Source organism: Lipophrys pholis, assembly GCF_963383615.2.
Source record: "Lipophrys pholis genome assembly, chromosome: 12".
NCBI classification, from domain to species: Eukaryota; Metazoa; Chordata; class Actinopteri; order Blenniiformes; family Blenniidae; genus Lipophrys; species Lipophrys pholis.
In genome coordinates this window covers 27541394-27562320 of record NC_137641.1, presented here as the reverse complement: position 1 = coordinate 27562320, position 20927 = coordinate 27541394, and the positions used below count along the sequence as shown (strand labels likewise).

At 40.7% G+C, this 20927-nt stretch overlaps 1 protein-coding gene across 2 annotated transcripts; it reads left to right on the top strand.

Annotated features, from left to right (window-relative positions):
• Positions 1–10939: 10939 nt before the first annotated feature.
• On the top strand, positions 10940–16369 carry LOC308118255 (protein CutA homolog). Of its 2 annotated transcripts, XM_080477605.1 has the most exons (8): positions 10940–10976; positions 11212–11398; positions 11551–11652; positions 12138–12286; positions 13591–13650; positions 14867–14912; positions 15007–15056; positions 15811–16369. In XM_080477605.1, the coding sequence occupies exons 2-8, from the start codon at positions 11321–11323 to the stop codon at positions 15911–15913; spliced, it is 588 nt and encodes a 195-aa protein (XP_080333731.1). In that variant the 5' UTR covers positions 10940–10976; positions 11212–11320; the 3' UTR covers positions 15914–16369. The 2 variants fall into 2 exon arrangements, with proteins under 2 accessions (XP_080333731.1, XP_080333732.1); XM_080477606.1 differs by lacking the exon at positions 11551–11652.
• Positions 16370–20927: the final 4558 nt, after the last annotated feature.

The window sequence follows — 20927 nt, the reverse complement described above, 5'->3', positions numbered from 1 at the left end:
GTGTGATGCAGTTAGCAATGACAACAAAACTAATGGTCCTCCGTAGCCAGTCCCAATGGGTTTGGAGTAGGCCAAACACATGAATCAAATGCTATACTTGGTGCATTGCTACTTCCTTGGAGTGTGAAGTACATCTTCACTTCATTACTCAAAGCCAATGAGTTACATTCATTCATTATGTAGCCTACATTACAGGTTGATTATCTGAGGCATTAATAACACATGGAGCTTGATTCAAGTTAAATATGATTGATCAGGGAAGTCAAAGTAGTTTTTCCTTGTAATTTGCTTCTCCTATATCTGTATTAAGGGCCGGATGATAGTGTAGTGTTTAGCACTCTTGCCTCACTGCACGAGGAAGCTGGCTTAATTGCAGGCACTGGGCCTTTCATTGTAGAATATATATGTTCTACCTGCGCCTGTTGTGTGTTTTAGCTTGGAAAAACATTGCCGTGTAAACGCTAAACATTTCTGAAACGATTCAAAACAACGGTGCGATTTCACATGAAATGTTGTGTAAATTTGTGCCTTATTCTGAATTTCTTGTGCATTCCGAGACAAAATTTTGACTCAGTCAAAGGGGCAAGTTTGGTATTTGAATCATCAATACCTTTGTATCAATCCACATGTCACCACTGAAGACATATGCGATTGGTTCACTTAATTGGTGACTCTCGATCGGTTGAATGTGATGAAAGTAACATAGAACCTCTCTCGACGGGGACCCCATAAAAACCGCCATCCTGTACTGAGCATATTTTTTTGTTGTTGTTTAAGCGCAAAAACGAAGATCACTGAATTCATACAGAAGGTGCCGAATCTGCTGCAAAATACAGTATCGAGGAGAGTGCCATAGATTCTCCAAAGATAACCATCAACCTTTATTAAATCATACATACTGGGGCTAATATGACTTGATATCATGGTTGAAATATAGGTCTATTTCTTCCAAAACATACTTGGTGTTTGGTTCATTCAATATCAACTGGTCCTACGTGTCCCTCTGAAGAGTGGACACCTGTCTTCAGAGGACACTTGCCCTTGGATTTTAGGGTGCCACTACATCAGAGGTTTTACTGTATACCATGCCTTTTGTTCAATACTCAGCTGTGATTGACTTCCAGCTCCTCCTATTTCACATCAATCACAATGAGAAAATGCAAAAATGTATTGAGACGAAATTTTCATGAATGAATTTCTTTTTTTTTTCTTTTCTTTTATATGCTGAGAAGCAAATGGACAATAGAACTGTCAGTTAAGTGTCAATAATATATGGTAAAGTGCCCTCACATACCAAGGTACATGTGTGTCAAGAAAGTGGCACATCTGAAGGCAGCCCATGTAGGTGTTTGACAGTCCGAGGAGGCCCTCCGAGAGGGAGGCTGAACAAAACAGGCCACGGAGAGCACGTTTCAAACCAGCTCGTCTGTCTTCATTGTGTCAGATTGGTGAATTAAGCAACTGGGCCACAGCAGGAACATGAAGCTGAGGTCATGTGTACAACAGTCGGATTTGGGGGAGGAATCTAAAGAACACCTGTATAATAGAGAGTTTTACCTACCTGTCTTGTTTGTTTTTTGCTGTTGTTATGCCTCTGTCAACGAGCAGCTTCGGCAAATATAAGCTAACTGAAGCAATAGAAAAACCTTTTAAGGATTTTTTTCCCCTCTCTCTTTCTCTCTCCACCTCCCATGCAGTTACACACTAATGGATCTATTTTCCAGCTAAGAGCATGTCTTACCTAATGTCCTATACAGGATTAATAAACAATTTATGACTATCAGTCTTCAAAAAGACTGATAGCTTCTTGTACAGCATGTGAGTGCTCAAATGTTTTGCTTTTAGTTTGTGTTTTTATTTCCATTGAATAATAAGTCACTCAATCACATCAATCCACATTAGGCATTCATTCTAGATCACACACAAAGCGTATTTAATAATGTTTGCAATGCCCTTTCAGCTTTGCTCCAATAACTAACTACACTTTCATTTATCCGATTGTACATTCTGCAATAATCTCAACTAACTCACCAAGTGGTGTCCCATTTACATATCATCAATTATCCATCCAGCTCTGAATGCCGATTTATCCAACTTGTAGCTCATTTTTCACTGTGCATTTGCCTGGAAATAGATATGTGAACTTCAAATGGTGTAAAGGTTAGTTTTTATTCTTCCATGCATCCAATTTGTTGAAAATAGCATTTGGCATTCAATCCACCAGAGGGCGCAGTAACATACTCGCATAACATTGTAACATACTGGATTGAGGGAAACTTACGATGACCGGCATTTTCAATATTTCAGAATGTCATTTGATGGATTGCTCTGCCCAGTGGCAGCCCGCATCATTCATGACAAGTCACAGAGTGCGCCTGCGAGTGTGGCTGAACGTCCCGCTGTCGCCATGTGCTTCACAAGACAGCAAGTCTTATAAAATGCTCATAGCTTCTGACCGACTCACACAAAGTGTCCTTAAAAAGTTCTGCCGTGGCTCTTTTTTCGGGTCTCAATCAGTCAGATGCACACATTGCCCCCACAATTACTGGTGGCACTGCTCCGTTGGTCATTATCCATATACGCTTACAGGACACAGAAAATGCTACCCGAAATGAACACAGAGTATAGACAGAAATCTCTGCGCCGATCTGTATGCATATCTAATGTCAAGCATAAATGGGCCTTTATGGTTGCAGGGACTTGAGCTGTTCTTAACAAGTCACCAGTACATCATCACTTGTGGTGGACACAGGAGTACACACTCACGCAGAAGTCAATAAAAAAAAAACCCTAAACTCAACACCTTAAAGAAAAGACTCCAACCAGGTTTTTTTCTTCATGTGAGATGAAAGTGCTTACGCCCCGTTTGTAGCCTCTCATCAATTATCTCAGTGAAAGCTTTCTCTTTGAAGATTAATGCGTTGAAATTGGATGTGGGATTCCTCCAGAGGTGAAAGCTAGGTGTGTTTGCTCATAGTTAATGAAATGTTTTGTGGCTTTAAGAGTTTACCGGATACACTCATGTGCACCTCGTCGTTAGTTTTTTTTGAAGATTCATAAGCACATTATGGATACCCTTTAAGACCTGTCAGATGCGGCGATTACAGATTCAGCACAAAACCCCTGGAAACAGAGCAGAGAATGAAATCTCAGCCAGCGTGTCCCTGTGCAACTTTCACACACAATCGCCTGACTGGCTTGTCTCCAAGACATCGCAAAAACACCGAGCAGAATTGGAGAGTGGCGAAGCGTTTGGTGGTGAAGCCTCGTGTTGTCTGCAGTCTCTAGGTGGGTGCCGGCAATGGATGTGATCGTCACATTCCTGGAGGATGATTTTGTGTCTGTGACTCCCTTTTTCCCTGGCCATCTGTTGGTCTATTCCCTCTCTCATCTATATGGATAACTAGACATGCATTAGAATAACTAATACAACAGGCCTCATATGGTGAATATGCACTAACAAGGTGGTACAGATTGCGGGGAGATTTACAGTGTCTGTGTTCTGCTGGAGGTAAAGGCCATGTTGGGGACCGTGGACCTCCAGAAGCATCCTAAAATCATGATTTATTAGACTTTGAGTATCATTGTAGGAGGTCGTGCATAACGTGCTCCTGGCTTGAAATCCACTTTTTTTTTTTCTTTTACTGCTGGTAAATACATCATGTTTGACCTGATTTTTCTACACTGTAAATACAGCCACGTTTTTACATAGGTGTAGTCTCAAGGTCACATTTTTCTTACTGTCAAGTGTCTGTAGGTGGAGACAGCAAAACTATCGGGAAGGCAGGCACTGTCCAGCCCATGGGAGGAGGTTATAGAAGAGCTGCTTCACCAGATAGATGGATGGAGAAATAAAGAGATGAAGGGGGGGGGGGGGGGGGGGGGGGGGGGTGTTGAGAAGGATTCCTCAACGGAGCCTCCATGGCTATGGCGGACTGAGGGGCCTGGGCCGGGGCTGGGAGAAGCATTCCCTCAAGATGAACTCCATACTAAAACAGAAGAAGTGTTCTTGTCCTCGGGGAAAGACTGTCCACAGCCAGATGTTGAGTGCACAGTTGATGACTGATGCCTGGAGGGTGAATAGTGATTGTAAATGTACACACACACACACAGATAATGTGTCTGTGTGTGTGTGTGTGTGTGTGTGTGTGTGTGTGTGTGTGTGTGTGTGTGTGTGTGTGTGCTAGTCAGGGATTCTTACTAAATATTTCAAAGGGCCAACAGAGAAAACAAAGGAAAAAATGGATATCAGAATGTGGAGCAGCGGTCCCAGAAGAGACGCCGAAGGAGCCCCCTTCTCCCAGTTACAACAGAAATAAAATCATTTGATCTCTACCGCTCGTGTTTCTATTGTTATCCACTGTAAACCTCCTCCCGCCCAACCGCGTTCATTGCAGCACTGTTGAAGTCGACAAATACGTGCAGATAAATAGGAATGATTAAAAAACAAAAAAAAGGTTTACTTATGCAACCTGCAAAATACTTCATCCACCAGGGATACACTGCTAATTTGTACCGTTTTTATACACCTTCCCACTTTAATTAGCACTTTTGGAGGCCTCCCCCCACCACACATATCACCTAGGCACACACCTGGCTTTGTCTTGCTTCTCAGATTTCTTTTGTAATTGTCGACAGTAGCCACTTCATTCAACACAGCAGGAATCATGTTTAGCCAAGCAAATCCATTAGTTAAATAAATGGGCTGTGGTTTCATTATGGTCCAATGGTACTCATAGTGCAGTTTTAATTCTGTTTATAAGAGAGCTGCAGCTGGAGGAATATCCACATTTAGCCACACATGACAGGACATAATTAACAGTTTTTGAGCAGTAGAGCAAACTGGGACTTCTTCTAAAAAAAAAAAGTATATATATATATATATACATAATCAGTACTGATTGTGCTTGACTGACAGTAGATCTCGAGTATGAAATGAAAAAAAAATATGAAAAATGGTAACTGCTTTTTCTATCAGGATTGGCTCTTTAGCTTTTTTTCAACGTTTGCACTTCTCGGGTCGTATTACACTTTGTGCGAAGCACTCCCCAAACTTTCTCATACACAACAGATCATTTGTCAACAAGCAGCAACAATTTCATAAAACAGTCTTTTTTCAAATTTTGGTCACCAACAATATAAAAAATTGGACTTGGTGTCAAGTGCCAAAACGTCTTGATCGCCCCCCGGTGACTGATTGCATTATAAGTAATAAATCTTCTTACTGGTGGATGGAAACTTTTTTTGTTTTTTGCTCTGGCTCATATCTCAGGAAACTTTGTGTAACTACTTTGAAACCTGAAGACATATTCAGTTACTTGATGCACTACAAATTGCATGAACCAAAATTGAGAGAAGCTGGTTCTTACACAGCCAATCGTTTTATACGTAAGGGTCATTGCAACTTGCATTGTTGACTGGTTCTAGACCTGGCTGCAGAAGAAGGGGCATTGGGCATAAAAACCAGAGTCCCACATAACAAAGGTCAAGCGTAATCCAAGGTGCCAACAGATGGGAAATCATTCTTCCTATGAAACTGGGCTCTCTTTATTGGTGCTCCTGCTCGCTTCTGCACAGCGTCCACTTCCAAATAACACCACCAAAATATCAACTTCATTTTTCAACAGTGGAAGAAGCCAGAAATGAGTTGTTCCTCCTCGCATACAAAGATTTTACTAATTAACTCCTAGATTAAAAAACGGACATTTCTATGCACTGGCTGCTCCATTTGAGCCACAGCAGACTTTAGTCGCTTAGTCGATGTAACACTACGGATATTGAGCAGAACTTTAGTTTATACGGTTTTCTAATGGTTCAGGACACTGCTGTTGGCTGTACCTTGCAGGAGCAGGTCGTTCATCCTTGCTACCAAACATCCTTATCACTTTATGGACACACACACACACACACACACACACACACACACACACACACACACACACACACACACACACACACACACACACACACACACACACACACACACACACACACACACACCCTGCAGCATCCTGTTAAGCAGGTCATTTCCTTATCACCACGCTGCATGAACCAACCCATTCATTAGCATTGATTTCCCTTTGAATGACCACAAAATGGCCCTCTGTCCAGGCCTTCCCTCTATCTCTTATTCCCCCTCTCGTGTTTTCCTCCTTGTTCCGTCCTAACCTTAACTCCCATGTCTCTCCTCCGGCTTGAGAGGAATCCTTCCTCCTGGACCCTATGCAGTGGATGAACTCTTGTTAATTGCTCATAGCAGTTGGAGGTTATCAGCTGACTGGCAGTGAAGGTCTGAATAATAATAAACTGAGTTAAACAAGACCCCGGTGGAAAACTGTTAAGGCAGGAGTGAAACTGCCGCTTTCTTACCTGAAAGGGCTGATGGGAGGGCAGGGAGATTAGATAAAGTGGTTTGCAGGTTTAGGGGTGACTCATAAATAGGGTAAATAGGAGCAAAGGCAGTTGGTTGGCTGATTATGGGCTCTGTATAAAAGGTTGCCCAAAGCATGCCTCTGGCTGCCCTTTTCATGGTGATTCCTGCATTTCCATAATGCCACTTTCTGATGGTTAAGTGTCTGTCTGTCGCGCACACGCACACACACACAGCCTAACTATATATCCAGCTCAAACTTTGATCTGCATTGGACAGTACATCAATGAACATATTGATTTTTTTTCCAGTGCCATGGTTGTTGTTTTTTTCCCCCAATGACCTTGCTTGTGCAGACCGAGATTCTGAAGAAATGAACCTTTAAAAGTTTGTTTTGTGTCTCGTTTTTTTTTTTGTAAAACTGTAAAAAGGCATCTTCATTTGTGCATGACACCGTCGATGACCAGCACCTGCGCCGCACTGTATTCATCGCTTTCAGCAGAGACGTTTGCCCCCAAAAATGTTTTATTTCAAACAAGAATATCATCAAACAAGGTAAATACTGTGGAAAAATGCTTTGAATAAACACATTTGGGAGTTGATGGGAGTTTCGGGGAAAGAATAGTTCAGTCGAGTGCAGTGCTTCTCTCCTTTCCCCCCCTCTTCACACATGCACACACTCTTCTTCCATTAAGGCTCCACTGTTCATCCTCCACGTTATTGCCTGCAGGCACTCTAACTTGGAGTCTGAACTTATTATGCTTCTCCCCTCTCCGAATTTTGGTGCACTCAGCTTGTGAATGGGGAGGGAATGAGCTCATTCCACCTGCGTCAGCAGGGGGAATGGTGATGCCGCAGACGACACGGCGAGGAAAGTGTAATGAGGAAGCACTATTTTATCTAATTTTTCCAAGAGAGGAGGTGGCCGACTGCACCCAGGATGGCTTTACTCCCTCCCAACCAATCAAGACCGATGTGATTTAAGTCTCTTGCTACCGCAGGTGAACTCCACTAGAGCAGATTTATGAAAATGTTGTCGTTTTCTTGCTTTAAGACTGCCCGGGGCTCTTTGTCATCTCTCAAGCCCAATCAGCCAAAATGCTCAATTTCTTTCTTTGTCTCTCCTCTGATCTTCCCTTTTTCACTCCTCGCTACAAACGCTCACCCATGCTCCAGAGCATGGAGTAGTGTGGCTGTGGTGCTAAACAAACATAAGTGCCGTTTTTACAGGCTTTTTGGTGAGCACATAAGGAATAAACAACATGACAGCTTGTTCAGTTTTCTGATAAATGGCTTTGTGTGCTCCAGTAGTTGTGACATAGGGGGCAAAAAAAAAATAAAAAGATCGAGGAAGAGAATGGAAAGAAGATGACAAGATATGGTGTTTGTCTGATCCTTGAGAGGAGAGAGGTTTCATTACCTGAGGGACTTCAACAGGGGATGTCAACGGTGTTGTATATTTTTTTTTTCGCCCCTGCTTGTCGGAGTTGCGGTGCTGCTACATACACCTCTGTGTTTTTAACCACTCTGGGATTTCAGTGGCACCAAAAGGAGCAAGGCAGCCAAGGAATCAGCTGTGACGGATGGCTGTGTCTGTCCAAAAGGATGGAGGGGTCGCCGGGGTTCACAGTAGTGATGGAGACACTTCCCTGCTCGGTCAGTCACCATGACTTTTTTAATTAACCTCTTTGGGAGGACCCAGTCTTGGTAATCACAGGTCTGGAAAGTCCCATCATTAGGACTTATCTGACCCCGGTGGGTCCAGCTTCTTTCTCTACCTACTCTACCTCCCATTCAATGCAGTAATGGTACTGCCACACAGGAGAGAAGACAACAAAAGAGGTAGTCCACAGAATACTTATAGCGAGCCCTTCGGAGTTTTCACTGTCTGCAGCCTCTCCTTCCGTCTACACACACACAAACACACACACCTCGCTCAAAGCTTTGTTTCCTTGCTCTCCATTCATCTCGCTAATTCTCGCCAGCAAGAATTTGCTTTAATTCACAGCAAGACAACTTCATTGATCCCACCAAGAGACGATCACAGTTTAACGGCAAATTAGGCAAGGCGCAGCTCGCAGGATTCCTTTGTACCGTTTCCACCTCCCCGCGCTTGTTTTTTCCCCGCTCCGCTCTCGTCGAGGACCTCGTGGCCTCATTATATGCATCCAAGGCAAAGAAGCATGGACAGAAATAAAAATCATCTTATTTTTCACATTAGACTTCTAAGGGACAAACAGGCCTCAGTACTCCTTAGGGGAAGTGAACCCCTCTGAGTGATGCCCCAGAACAAGCAGATCAAACGCCTATCCTCCAGCTCCGCTGCTTTCTTTCTATATCTCTATTTTGGTTTCTTTCTTTCATGTTGGGGGAACAGTGGCTTAAGTGGCTCTATTGGAGCTCTCTGATGGGCTCTCAAACGAAGCCTGTGTGAGCTTGGGAAATAAATTGGTTTGTTCGGAGGCTGTGGCTTCCTGTGGCGCCCCCTGCTGCTCGGTCTCTGATCTATGTCTTGTCCAGTGAAGCAGGGTGGGCGAGGGGGGAGGAGGAAGAGGATGGTGGGATGGGAGGGGTAAGGAAAACAAAGTACACAATGCTGGCAGGGAAGAGGGCAAGAGAAAAAAAGAAGGGAGGTGGAGGAAGGGAGGTGGGTAGGTAGAGGGAGGGGTTTGCGATGAGTCATGCAGCTTGCTGTGTTGGAGCATTTACATTTCATTTCAGCCGATGAGAGTTTTATACATGCTAAATGAACACTGTATTTTATTCATTCAAAATAGAAGGGGAGTGAAGAAGAAGAAGAAAAAGAAGGGGAGACACATGTGCGTGCCCACAACTCCCCCATGTGGACAGCTTGTGCAAAAGCAGCTGTCTGCAAACAAACCCTCTAATAACTGAAGGCTTTAACACCCCGTCAAACACACACACACACACACGGTCTCGTCAGGCTTCACTCACATCTATTTCCATACATGTGCTTTTCTGCTTTTCCCACACGTGCGGATAGTCTCCTCTGTCTTTACTTACCGTGTGCCGTGGTGATGTGTGCTCCCACATCCATCGGCGTATTTGCATGTTTTATTTTTAATCTCTCCAGAAAGGATCAGCTGTTTGAAATAGCTGCACATTTTTCATACGTCTGATATTTGTACATTTATCGTGATCTTTTTCATCTCAGCACAGAATCATCTCCACTCAGTGGTGAGTTTGCTCAGTCAAATCCCCAGAAATAAATCAATAGACATGTGACCCCAGGAGAGTCATACTGAGAGAACCAGTTAAGACATCATTTTAGGATTATTCTCGAAGGAAGAACTGCTCCAAACTTTTTCTAAATGTTGTGCAGACTTTGGAGGAAACGTAAGGCTGATCCAACAGATTTTTGAAAACTTAACGGCTCATGTGATCAATAAAGAGACATGTTTCTTTACTATCATTTTAGCCACCTTGTGTTTGTCGCTATTGTGTTTATCAGATTGCATTTTGCAGCCAATTGATGCAGGATTTGATGAAATATTCAAACAAGCAGATTCATTATTGCCACGGTAGCACCGTGTAGTAGAGGTTTCACTAGGGTGACTTCCGTAACATTATGAGTTTTAATTGATGGAAAGATTAAACACATAATCGATGTGGGAACACAACATTTCAGAAAAGGGAATTGTAAATAACTAAATGTTAATTGTCATTTTATTGGAGTTATATTTTTCCCAGCAGAACTTGGCTTCATTAAAATAATTACAGAATTGTAAGTGCTGTTCAAGTACAATGGTTTGAGTGGTGTAAGGCAACCACAGTGCTAAATAACTACATTGTTACTTTTTGTAAAACATTTATGTAGTAAAATAAAAGAACATTAAAGTGCTAATCCACTTTTTGTTACCAGTCTGGCCTGAAGTGTGACAATGTGTAAGTATAATAAGTTGTGAACAATTTGAGTACAAGCACAGTAAAGAACAAAACTTTTGAAAGTTTAAAAAAGGCTTTACATTTTACTGATATATTATTTTAGTATTTCTGATTTCTGCCCTTTCAAATCTTCTTCACCTCAATTATTTATTTTTTTCTTTTGGGCTGTTTTAATAGTACATTTGTTTGGTACTGTGACACTTGTCATGTCAAAACAGCACTCCTGCGTTCTGGAGGTACAAAGCAGAGCTGAGGCAGAGTTCCAGTGCAGACCCACAAGTGTCATTTCCTTACAATATATACAAAACATATTTACATACCCGCTGCACAGCATAACATACCATGCGGCACCCACCCCTGGTCGATGAAGCAGGGCTGCTTTTATAGCAGATGCAACTGATTGGCTCACATCATACCACAGCACAGGTAAAGACAGGTAGCTCCATTTACAACGTTTCCAATTCTCTGAACAATTAAAGCAGTTGTAGCAAATTACAACAATATTTCTACTGTAAATATATCTTTATTAATTTAACAATGAACTTTTGCATTTCAAAAATATACTAAATTCATCGACATTAAAGCCCAAGTCACCCCTCGTGTATTAACAGAGTGGATGAACCCGGAACCCTCTTTTGGTGCTCCGGCTCCCTGGGGAATCTTATTGCCGGAACGCCTGCAGAGGCATAACAAACAGCAGGTAAAAACATTTCAATCACTCAATTATTTTAGAGAAACAATCTTATTTACACTATTTTCTTTACACAGGTTTGTACGTTCTACAAAAAATAAATCACAAACAAAAAAATGAACGTATTAATTGTGTATGTGTCTTCCTTTCATTCCTTTTTTTTTTTGTAAATCATTTTGGAATTACAGGTACAAATGCATAAACTTGACGTTATATCAAAGAGAAGTGTTATTGTGGTATTCAGCTGTTTCAGACTGTAAAGCGGATTATGACCAAGGCCCTGGAGGCGGGGCGTCGAAGATCAACTCACAAACTGATTGGTCAGCACCTTGTCAGTCAGTGTGCAATGGCCAATGGGAGGAGGGGAGACACTTGTCCGTGTGTTTGACCGCTCCGTACCTGTCCAGTGCGCCTCTTCTCCTCCTGCTAAGGTAATGAAACGAGTCTCCTCAACTGAACACCTGTCCGACAGGTCTGAAACCGTCATATTATAACTATTTACAGAGCTTGTCAGCAGGTTTATGGAGAAAGCTTAGCACTGGTTGATTGTCCCTCGTGTTGTTATTATTATTATCTGCACCAGTCGGTCTCTGCACGTGACGGGATGGAGTTGCTTTTACAGAGATGCCATAAAGAGACTTTCCTCAACTCTGTTCTCCGATCAGCCTTCCTCATATTCTGTTTGGTGAGCTACTTTTACACCCCCACCCCTAAAATAACTGTCAATAATTGCCAACTCTTGAGAAAAGTCTCACTAAGATGCCTTTCTGGCTCCACATTTGCACATATCCTGTAAACTGCAAGTTTCAATTTGTGTTTATCTGACATGTATTTGTGTTGCATGCTTGCATCTGTGTCAGGCTGTCATGCTGTGCCACACAGAGAAGTAGGACAGATTATAAATTGGTCACTGCATCCAAGCCCGGGCCAGCATTCATTTGTCTGTGACAGACAGCGCCAAATAATAAGAGGATAAATACTGAATCCAATCCAAACATGGCAATCCCCTCGGAAGACTGCAGATAATTAAATTGAGTTATGACTTTCCATCATTCCAGCATAATGCATTTAACATCCACATGTCTGAATGATTAAAAAAATTTAAAAAATAAATCACCCAGTTTCTGAGGTCACTTGTGACATGCCGGTATGTGATGGTTTTCTCTGTAGGCTCTGGTTCTCTTCGTCTCCTTGTATCCCGGGTTGTGGTCCGTCGGGGTCCAGATTCGCTCAGTCTTCACTGGGAGCTACGTACCAGGCCACCACTCTGTCATTCTCATCAACAGCCCCAATGAACAGACGGCCAAGGACATCGGCAGGTACAGGAGAATTCATCCATCACGCAAAATAATAACAATTTCCGGGGCAGTGGGGCACCGCTGCATTAAAGTTATAACTGAATATTATAAGTGTAGTAGAGATAAAGTTAAAGCCAAAAGTATAACAGATACAACAGACAGGCATCTATCGAGCGCAAGAAGAATTTAATTTTTTTTTTAAATTGCTTATGGATTCAAACCACCGCTAAAAATGACAACTTGTGTATAATTCTAATTTAATCATCTCAAGAAGTACAACCTAGCGCTAGAAAAAGCATTGTGCAGCTGAGGCCCCCCGTTTACACGGTTTTTAAAACAATGTCTGTTTACATGGAAAAAGATGTAGTTAGCATATTGGGCCACTAGTGGGTGCTGTTGTTTATTTTTTATAATGAAGAAAAAGCTATAAACGTTAACAATTGCGAGTCCAAGTCGGATTGCTATTCCAATATGCACTGGGAGTCGTGACGCTCTGGAGGCAAACATTGTTGTTATTGTCCATCTACTCCAACTATTTACTACGGTTGTGGTGCACAGGAACAGGAACAGGAACGGGAACGGGAACAGCATTTCACAATATTCTCTTTCCATCGAGACGGAACTTTTCCAAAAGAGTTCCACCTCGGTACGCTGTTTGTAAAGAAGTTGCGGTTGCAGCGCCTCCGAGCACCATTGTCACGTGAACCGATCCCCAAAATGCAACGGACGTTTTCATTTTTCTTTACTTGAAAACGTTGAAGCGTAAACGGGGACGTTTGGATGTTCATTCGAAAACTTTATCGGCTTTTCCAAAGGTGGTTAGCTCCTTTTCTTCAGGGCGATTTCAAAAAGAATTCAAAGTCACCCCACTCAACATAAGTATGACTTTCATGTGTCGAAGATGAGACGCGATCATGTCAAGCCCACGAGGCTGGAGCGGCGCGCCGGGTTTGCACTCTCATCGCCTTTGTTGGCATTATGAAGCTGCATGGAAATGAGCTCGATCTATTAAACCGCCTGTCAGGAAGGTAGCCGCAGTGGAAGCCCGCGATATGCAAATCACCTCTCGCGGCCCCTGGCCGAAGAAAGGTCCACAGTGGAGGTTGGTAATGAAATTTAATATTAGCCAAGCTGCAGCAAAAAACAAAGTTGACTATCTCTATTGTTTAAAAAGTCTTTTTTTTTCACCCGCTTCACGCTGGGATGAACAAACAGCAGGGGCCTCCTGCTCAATTTCTCTCACCTTTCTGTGTTTGCTCCTTTCATTCCCATCAAAGACTTCCTGCCAGTCTCACTTTTCTCTCTCTCTCTCTCTCTCTTTCCAGGGCGATCATGGAGAGACGACTCGCGGCCAGCATGAACATTCTCCCCAGGACTTCAACAATGTAAATTACACTTGACCCCCCCCCCCCCCCCCCCCCCCCCCCCCCACCTCCAAGACACATTTGTACATTTCTGACTGACGTTATAATGTCCCTCACATGTTCAGTCACGTAGAATAAACATGTGCTGCTCCTCTTTCTCTGTAAAGATTACGGTTTCTCGAAAATCTGCAAGGTTAGCAGGCTTTTTTTTTTTTTTTTTTTTTTTTTCATTTTTTTCATTCAGTCTGCGCTGGAAACACGACTGGTTGTCAACCTTCAAAGCATCCATGTTTTTTTTTTTTCCTATGCATGGATTAGCTTTCCTGTTAATGCATAACCACAGAGAAGGAACAAGGAGGCAGAGGCTCAGAAATCACAGGAAAGAGGGCGACTGAAAAGAAAAAAAGAAAAGAGGCTGCGTTACACCTGTTCACCTGATCGACATTCCAACCTAAAAATAGAGGATTTGTTTGGATTAGTTTCAGGGTGAGGACAGCGGCACAGGCAGGAAATATATACGCATGTTTTCCTATAACCGAGCTTAATGGAGGGAATTTGGCCATTTTTTTAATCACGTAACATGTTCGGAGATTCATCTTGACATTTAAAGATATTATCAAATCAGCCCGTCCGGGATATACAACGAGGATCAAAATGCCATTTCTCTACCACATAATGTATGCGTCTATTATAGAGCTAAATAGGATCAATCAGTCATTCTTAAAGAAATGGCGCTCTCGTTTCTCTGCCGCATAAATGTTGATCAAACGTTTTCAAGAGGAAACGGAAAAGTTTCATTGCAGTTTTGGCATCAGAGCCACTGAAAATGTAGGTTTTTGAAAAATGGCTCCCCAAGGTGGAATTTATTTTTAAACAATAGATAAACAATAACAGCAATGGTGCGACTCCTAGTCCATAATCTCCTGGGACTCGATAGCAGTTATAAGTTCAGAGTTGACAGTCACCCATAATGGCAATACAATTTTGAAATCTGTCCTTGCGGATGTTCGTCTACTCGTTAATGTTTATAGCTTAATTTTGTCTATCGGTGTGCTTGTGTGTGCGTGTATCATTGTAAATCACTAATACTCAGGCAGAATGTGATTGTTTTGGACAATACAGCTTGTTATTCTACAGAAGTTCAAATCTCTGCTTTAGGTAGATCCTCGGTAAACCACAGTCCTTCGTGTTTATTCTGTTGTGTCGCTCGCTCTCTGTGGTTCCTGTTTTTCCCCAGGTATTTGTGGAAAGGCGAAATCGAGGATACGAGTGAGATCTTGATGGTAAGCCTTCTAAAAAAAGAAAAGTCTCCTTGTGATCTTACATGTATTCCTTTATGTCGAAGCGGAATAAGATGAGCAGCCGTTGTTGTTGCAGCTGGTGAAAACAAAGAGCTCCAAGATCCAGCAAGTCACAGATTTCGTGAGGTGAGAGGCCACTTGTATTATTATTAAGGGCTCCTTTTGGAGTCACTATTTCTGACTAATTGCAAATTGTCCATGAAATGATTCCATTTCTTTCCACGCTGAGTGTCGGCATTAAAAAAAAAAAAAACAACCCCTATCCCCAAACACCGGTTTTCTTTTTTGACATTGCGCCGCGATTACAACACTGTATTCATAAAACATGCTGTTACAGTAGAAGCGTGCGTCTCCAGTTTGAAGAGTATTTTTAGTTTCTACATCCACACACTGAAGCGGATACTTGTCATTTTTCCCCACATGGCGGTAACGGATAATTAGATTCTTTTTATAGAAGCGTAGAAGCTGGAGGATGTCAGTGTTTACACGTCCACAGGGTCAGGTGAAAGATCGTCTGCATTTCTACCCAGAAAAACAACATTAAACATTAATACGTCTTCTTTTGAATGACGGAATCGAACATAAGTAACTACTAACTAACTAATACCAACTAATTATTTCGCAGCTATAATTCATACAGCCATCAAATCTGTGTTGCCATTAGTATCTTAAAAGGTTGAGAGGAAGTTGTTGTTTTTTTTTCCTTCAATGTCCTTGGAGGTAGATTTTTATCTTAAGGATACTCAAAATTAGAGGATAAACTGTGTCGCGTCAGTAAATAAAATGTAAGAATATCAAGGTTGATAAAAAGAGGAAATTCATGCAATTATAAGGTCAACCTAATCGAGTGAAGATTACATGATCTGTGGGTTTCCTCCAGGTCGATTCACCCCTATGCAAACCCAGAAGTCCTCAGTTTCCCGGTGGAGGACGGCAGCCTGGCTTACATGAAGTGGATGGATGAAGTCATTCCAGATGACTGATATTTTATTACAATCAAAAGCCAATTCAAAGGTTCTGGGTTGAATGTTTCAGCAGGGCGCTCCACTGAATAAAAATTTTTGATACGTGACATTTACACCATTTTGTTGTTCTGGCCTTTTCACCAGATATTCGACGGCCTGTGGAAATCGGATTTCAGTCAATTAACGTCAGGTCTCCGCAGAAAACGGTCGTTTTTTTAAAAAAAAAATTTATGAATGTGACAGGTGGCAGTCCCATCACGCTGGTCAGTTTTAATTGAACAGCCCATGTTTGATAAGTCGCCGGTGAAATATAATGGCACGTTCGCTTTGTGCCTGTGTTGTTTCACGATGCTGAAACCGATCGGTTGAGCGAAAACAATTATTATTTTTTTTTTTTGAAGATAAATCAGTATTTGAACACAGGAGCTCTGGTGTGAGCGCGATAAGAAAATAAAAACACAATCTTGAGACGTCCCTGTTGTGTTTGATGTTGTCTTTGCCTCATCCGGTGCATTTTTCCACACACTTCATTATGCACGCTAAGTTATGCATTACAGACGTTATAGTTAAAGTGAGTACTCTTATTTAATGAAATACAGTATGGCAACAAATAGAAAAAGTTAGTCACCATTATAATCAGTGCATAACCCACTGTTAAGGATATTTTTGGACAGTTTACTATTTTTTTTGCTTCTATTATTCACAGATAAATGATATTTTTCACTCTCAATACAAATATTGTGCAAGAAAACACTATATGTATCTGCTAATATGAATATTAGGGCATTATTCTACTTGTTTAGTCAATTATTGGATATTATTTGGAAACATTGATTTGTTCCACATTTTTTATTCAAATTATAATGTATAGTCACAAAATACATGATGAAATACTTTTGCTTAAGTTTGGGCTCTTTCTTGAAAGATATATTTGCAGCACGGTGGTTTATAGGACCTTGCAATAAAGTAATAAAAGAATATACAATTTGGTCAATGTTATACTACTCAAAAGTCTATTATCTCAAATCACATAGAGAGGGGATTATTATTTGCTGTTGGAAAAAGTTGTGGCAAAAGTTTCCTGAAAAAAAGCATCAAATTTTAAAATGTGTTGTGTACTATAGTAACACCACTTTACTGTTGTCGTGTATATACTGCTTGTTAACTTTACCTACATTGAAAAATAGTAGCTCATAATCTCACATATGGTTATTAGAAGTATATTCAAAGGGAAGGTTTGAAAAAAAAAACAAACAAGGAAAGTCACATCTTTGGAAATCAGCATAAAAAGGTTCAGAACTGAAGGACACACAAACATGTACATTTGTATTATTGCATTTTTGTAAAACGCGGCTTTAGCAACAGTCCAGCTTGCATTAATCATTATGGTTATTTTAAGAACTACGGACTTCACCGGCTCAGTTTTAAATTGATATTCATGCGGTGCTATAATTTGTCTTTCATTCCCAAACGTGACTCGTTAGGTGGCAGCTTTTGAGAGCAGGGCTGGTTTTATCTGATCTGGATTCTTGTTTCTAAAATCACTAATTCAATAAAGTCGACATAAGTACAAATGTTGCGCAGGGAAAACTCTGATGTGTCTTCAAATACTGATGATTTGATTTCAAGAACAGCTTTTGGATGCCGTTGATCAAAGAAACCTTTCATGTATACCGTGTCATATTTGGACTTATACTAAAAGCTTACCTCATTTACCACTAAAGCGTACACAGGCTCAGTCTGCAGAAAGAGTTTCCGGCATGAAGCTCCAACAAAGGAACTGCAGACAAGGTTTAGTGAGGCCTTGTCCGTGTCGAGCCTGGGTAATCCTTCCTGTCAGGTCCAGAGATCAGGCCATGTGGATACACACTGTCTGTGTGTGTGTGTGTGTGTGTGTGTGTGTGTGTGTGTGTGTGTGTGTGTGTGTGTGTGTGTGTGTGTGTGTGTGTGTGTGTGTGTGTGTGTGTGTGTGTGTGTGTGTGTGTGTGTGTGTGTGTTTGGTATTTGACTGCCTGTATATCACACATATGAGAGCATCCAAACCAATGACAGTCGGCCATATCATATTCAGAGCTGTCTGTGTGCCATGACACATAACGCCGTGTGAGAAAGTGTATGCATTTAGTGTTGGTCACAGAACTGTGGTGTAATGGAGGGAAACGTTCACTAGATGGCGGTGTTTCAGTGCTCAGATAAACACGTCACATGGGTCAAATATTTATAGGAGCATCAAAATGAGTTCATTTCTGCTTTTGCACCATAGTTTTTAATCTTATATATATATATATATATATATATATATATATATATATATATATATATATATATATATATATATATATATATATATATATATATATATATATTACCGGGTCTAGTAGTTATCACTAAAGGAAAGTACTACCATTTAATTCTTAACCCTATCAGGTCTGTTGACTATGTGGTAACTTCTGTTTTCTGTTTTCACACATTTCTTCGAAACTTTGTCACAAAAGTGCATGAGCTGGGCTAAACGTCGAGATAATTAAGATTAATACAAATTTCAACCCAAGTTCAAGACCTTGTTGTGGCATCAAGGGTAAAACTAACCACGCCTACAGTGCAAGTTGTACCGAATCAACGTAAAAGGAAAAAGCTCAATACTCACTGAGCCCTGTATTTAAAAACACCTCTGCTTCACATTGATCATAATAAGTGTTGTTGTTTTTTTTTAATTTAACTTCCATTTCTTACTCCTGTCAGGAATTTTGTATGGAAATATGGATGCATTTTTGATAACATAGGGTTGTTGTTTCTTTGTGGGTTTCTTTGAATAGAATTTTTAAACATCAACCAAATGTGTTTTTTTTTTGTTTGTTTTATTTTTAGCCATATTCTGGCTACATTGTTTTGCAAGAAACTCCCCAGTCGCTGGTGCTGAAAAGATTTTGAAATACTTTTGTTTTACAGTAAAACAGATCTCTGTACTTTGTAAGGACAATTCACAGCGAGTGGTTCCATTAAAATAAACCCAATACTTACTTTAACAACTAACTAGTTACTTTTGATTGAAGTTCATAATCAGTTACCGACTTTCTGTAACACAATTATAAATGTTTATTTGATGATGACAAGCACAGACGAGTTATTATTACTTTTTTTTAAAACGTAACTAATAAAATCAATTGTATTTTACTTATATAATACATTTTACTGATGTACTTTACATGATAGGACACATTCACCCATTGACAGACAATCCTGCAAATAATTTGGATGGCTCACACACCTCCAGTGCAACTTTATGCTCACATGAAAAAAAAGGGTGCTTGTCGCAACCGAGCTGCCAAACTTGTGATCAGAAGATGACATGCTTCACCAGATGACCTACAGTCACCTGAGAGTAGCTTTATGCATATCCAAAGAAGTCATCTATAACAGTGATCACCTATTAATTCTCAGTATCTCGCACAACAGCTTTAACGGTTTTAATGTATAGCCCTCTGGTAGATTTAACGTTTAAAACCTCATCCCATTTAGAAACTTTTATAGCTCATAAATCCTGAAAAATGTGTGGATTTTCTTGAACTGCAAGAAGATTTGATCACAAATATTGATCTCCAATATAATTTTTTAAAGTAATAAATGTCTCGAAAGTCCTTGGACTCCATGGTGTAACATTTGCAACTATTTCAAAGTATTTTCAGATATACGAGTAACCTTATAAAGGGTTAAACATTAGTTAGTCCTCTGAGAAGAAATCCCACATGTGGTGTGATACTGTAAGTTTTAGGTGCAAAGTTCAGGCAATTGCCACAAACATCCATATTTCTAATTAGTTTTTCTCTTCATAGACACTGGAAAAATCCCACTCACTCTTATTTTAATTAATAGTGCAAAGGGCTATTATTAGTTGCCTGAACCAATTAGTCAATGTATAATCGGCCGAGGCAAAGAAAGAGCATATACTGTATATACTTCCATATGAATATTATCCAAGCTGCGTAAACACAGAGACATATGGCTGTCTCTTTTTCTTCCCCTGCATGATTAAATTCTCCATACGATGTAGCATTAGGAACAGGATAATTAAGAATAATCTGTAAGAAACACACTATGATAACGTGCCCCCACCGAGCAATCTGATACACAATGGAAAACACACACACACAAACACATGCCTGTGCACACAAGCTGTCTGAGATAGCTGCATTTTAATTTCAAATCATCATTAACCCAATTTTCCAGCTTGCCAAACTAATGGACAGTTACTCATTGCATGTTTTTCCTATTCTTTGCACCGCTACTCCACTAATGCCTCCACTAATTTGAATGAGGGACTCCACTTGCAGATGATGTAAGAGCCAATAATATTTGCTCCAGGGTTGCCAGGTTGTGCGGAAAACCTAAAGTGTTATTCAAGCTTGCTTGGTTTGTTTCATCTGACTGGTTGCACCTTCCTGGAAGAAGAAAAAAAAAAAAAAAAGCCACGGGGCATATGAACTGTTATTAACAACTTAACATTTACAAGTGCAGATTTGATAGATTACGATGGGTCGGTGATTTGACATTCTTTTATTGCATGTTATTTGCAAAGTTTTTGCTGCTGGCGTAAGAAATGGAGAGATGAAAGACCTTTTCTTAATGACTTACAAAGTGCCGGCCCACGTTGCACAAGCAATGCTTGGAAATCGCATCAGCTCAATACAAAATATCACCAATCTCAGATTTTACAATAAATTGCTGTAGCGTTTGTGACCCAGCAACAACCGAAAGATTAGCAGCTGAGCCATGTGGATTATGAGTCAGGATCCTTTCATTTTAGTTAGACGCTTAAATCTTCCGTCATCTTTACATGGCGACTCCTTCATTTATATCATTGCTCCTTTCACACACGATAATTTCAATGAAATCGGTCTCAAAGAGCGTTGTCGGCCAAGTTTATACAGTTTTTAATGAGTATTCTCTCCCTTTATTATTAAGGTTAAATCCATTTCCACATCTTAAATTTGATAGTGCGGGAAAATGTTTGTGTTGAAATCCACACAGTTCT